Source organism: Trichinella spiralis (assembly GCF_000181795.1).
Source record: "Trichinella spiralis strain ISS 195 chromosome Unknown Scfld6, whole genome shotgun sequence".
NCBI lineage: Eukaryota > Metazoa > Nematoda > Enoplea > Trichinellida > Trichinellidae > Trichinella > Trichinella spiralis.
In genome coordinates, this window is record NW_003526945.1 from 4,061,133 (window position 1) to 4,063,084 (window position 1,952).

General features: G+C 33.1%; 1 protein-coding gene across 1 annotated transcript; it reads right to left on the reverse strand.

Annotated features, from left to right (window-relative positions):
* Nucleotides 1-309: 309 nt before the first annotated feature.
* Tsp_08707 (hypothetical protein) lies at nucleotides 310-1,261 on the reverse strand. Its single transcript, XM_003373932.1, has 3 exons — nucleotides 1,253-1,261; nucleotides 1,069-1,227; nucleotides 310-537 (listed from the first exon to the last, which is right to left on the reverse strand). The coding sequence occupies exons 1-3, from the start codon at nucleotides 1,259-1,261 to the stop codon at nucleotides 310-312; spliced, it is 396 nt and encodes a 131-aa protein (XP_003373980.1).
* Nucleotides 1,262-1,952: the final 691 nt, after the last annotated feature.

The window sequence follows — 1,952 nt, forward strand, 5'->3', positions numbered from 1 at the left end:
ACATTTCTGTGACACATTACACGCAATATTACTGTACATTTTGATGAACCACCTTAAATTTCCATACTTTTCGTATTATTACAACTCATTTTTTCATTTTTTACCGTTTACGTGTTTGTCATTCTTATTTTTTAATAAACAGTGCTTTCTATGAATCTGTTGTTTCGAGTTGCATGATTTTAGCTAATTAATGTACAATTAAAGTGCATTACAACGCATATTGCATTTACATTCCCTTTTTTGCATACTAGCGTGGTGGTGCGTTGCTTCGCATTTCGTCCAAAATTTGCTCGAGTAGTCTCTTTTCGCTCACGCCAATCGTGATTGGTAGATACAGAATGCACAACTGCTCGATGATCTCTTTTCGCTCACGCAGAACATGATTGCTTGGCATGGAATTTTCCGATTGCTCGACGGAGTCTCTTTTAGCTCACGCCAGCCGTTATTTACAAACGAGACTCGTCTAATGAAATCAGTTATGAGAAGAGCCCGTAGGTCGGAAGAAAATCTGCCGCGACATTTCTGCGATGCATTACACTGAATATTACTGTACATTCTGATGAACCACCTTAAATTTGCATACTTTTCGTATTACTACAACTCTTCTTTACATTTTTTACAGTTTACGTGTTAGTTGTGTCTACTTATTTTTCAATAAAAAGTGCTTACTATGAATCTGTTGTTTCCAGTTGCGTCATTTTATCTAATTAATGTACAATTAAAATGCATTATGACTCATATTGTATTTACATTGCTTTTTAAGCATCCTAATTATTTTTGAATTATCTTTCAAAACAGAAAAAAAGCATGCAATTAATCTCAGTTTTCAGGTGTGACATCATTTAACTTATTTTGCATCCAATCCATGCAATCAATTTTGCATTTGTATACCGCTTTATACTTTCTAATTATGATTTTTATAAATTTTAAAACTTTTTAACAAATTTCATCACTTAAGAAAAAATCAGTTTAATTGCATCGCTATCCTAATTCGCATAATACGGTGAATTACGGATTAATAAAAAATCGGGTTATAAGAAATTAAATCATCTTATGAAGTACAAAAACTCGGCTTCGGCGCATATAGTGAGGCTTCACTACGTCAAAACGAATTCTAATATCTGCATCACCACAGAAACATACGAATTCATTTGGAGCAACCTCCACCAAACATACGCAATGGACAGGGTCATTGTGTAATGAGAAGTGTTTATGCGTTTGGCAAAGCTACAATTAAATTTTCACCTCAAACAGAGGGCATTAAGTAAATAAAGAGCAATGAAAAATCTACAGTAGTCATATTTATCAGCAGAAATGAATAAAATAAAAATTTGCATGCGAAGTCGTTCGCTTTATTGACCTAATAGAAATCATTTGAGTTTGAGGCCGTCCGTGGATGGTAGCTCAGCTTTTGGATTAGAAAATTGACTGAAGACAAACATTGAAGCCGAACACTATTTTTGCTTTTTATTCATTATTATTTTTTGGAATAATTAATTTAATCAACATTCAAATACAATGAACATTAACGATGAGAAAATGGCGCATTTAGCAGTAAGTGGCAGTTTTTTCATTTTTAATTCATAATCACTTAACAATACAATAGAGAATCTATATTGATTAAATACACCCTGTACGCATTGTTTATCTATTATTAAAATACGATCTTTCGAAAATCACCTTTGCAGTAGCTGACATGCACTTTTAATTGACCATAAGCAAGCTTTTGCCCGTAAATTGTTCACTTAAAATTAACTTCATTTCAGCTACTTGGTTTTCTGACTTAAGAAAATTTTCCGATGTGCGTAGGTGTGTGTTGCTAAATTAATTTGTTTTGTGTGTGCGGTTTTTGTGAGATAGTTATATTTGTGTGATGATGTAAAGCGAGGTCATTTTTGATTTTCTATCGACTTGCCCTTTCCTTGTGGAAGATTTACCCCTGCCTTTTTTTT

Excerpts from the sequence above, each read along its gene's own strand:
- Tsp_08707 (XM_003373932.1), bottom strand. Across the intron at positions 538-1,068 it reads ACTATATGCGCCGAAGCCGA|TGTAATGCATCGCAGAAATG; the intron begins GTTTTTGTACTT and ends AGTAATATTCAG.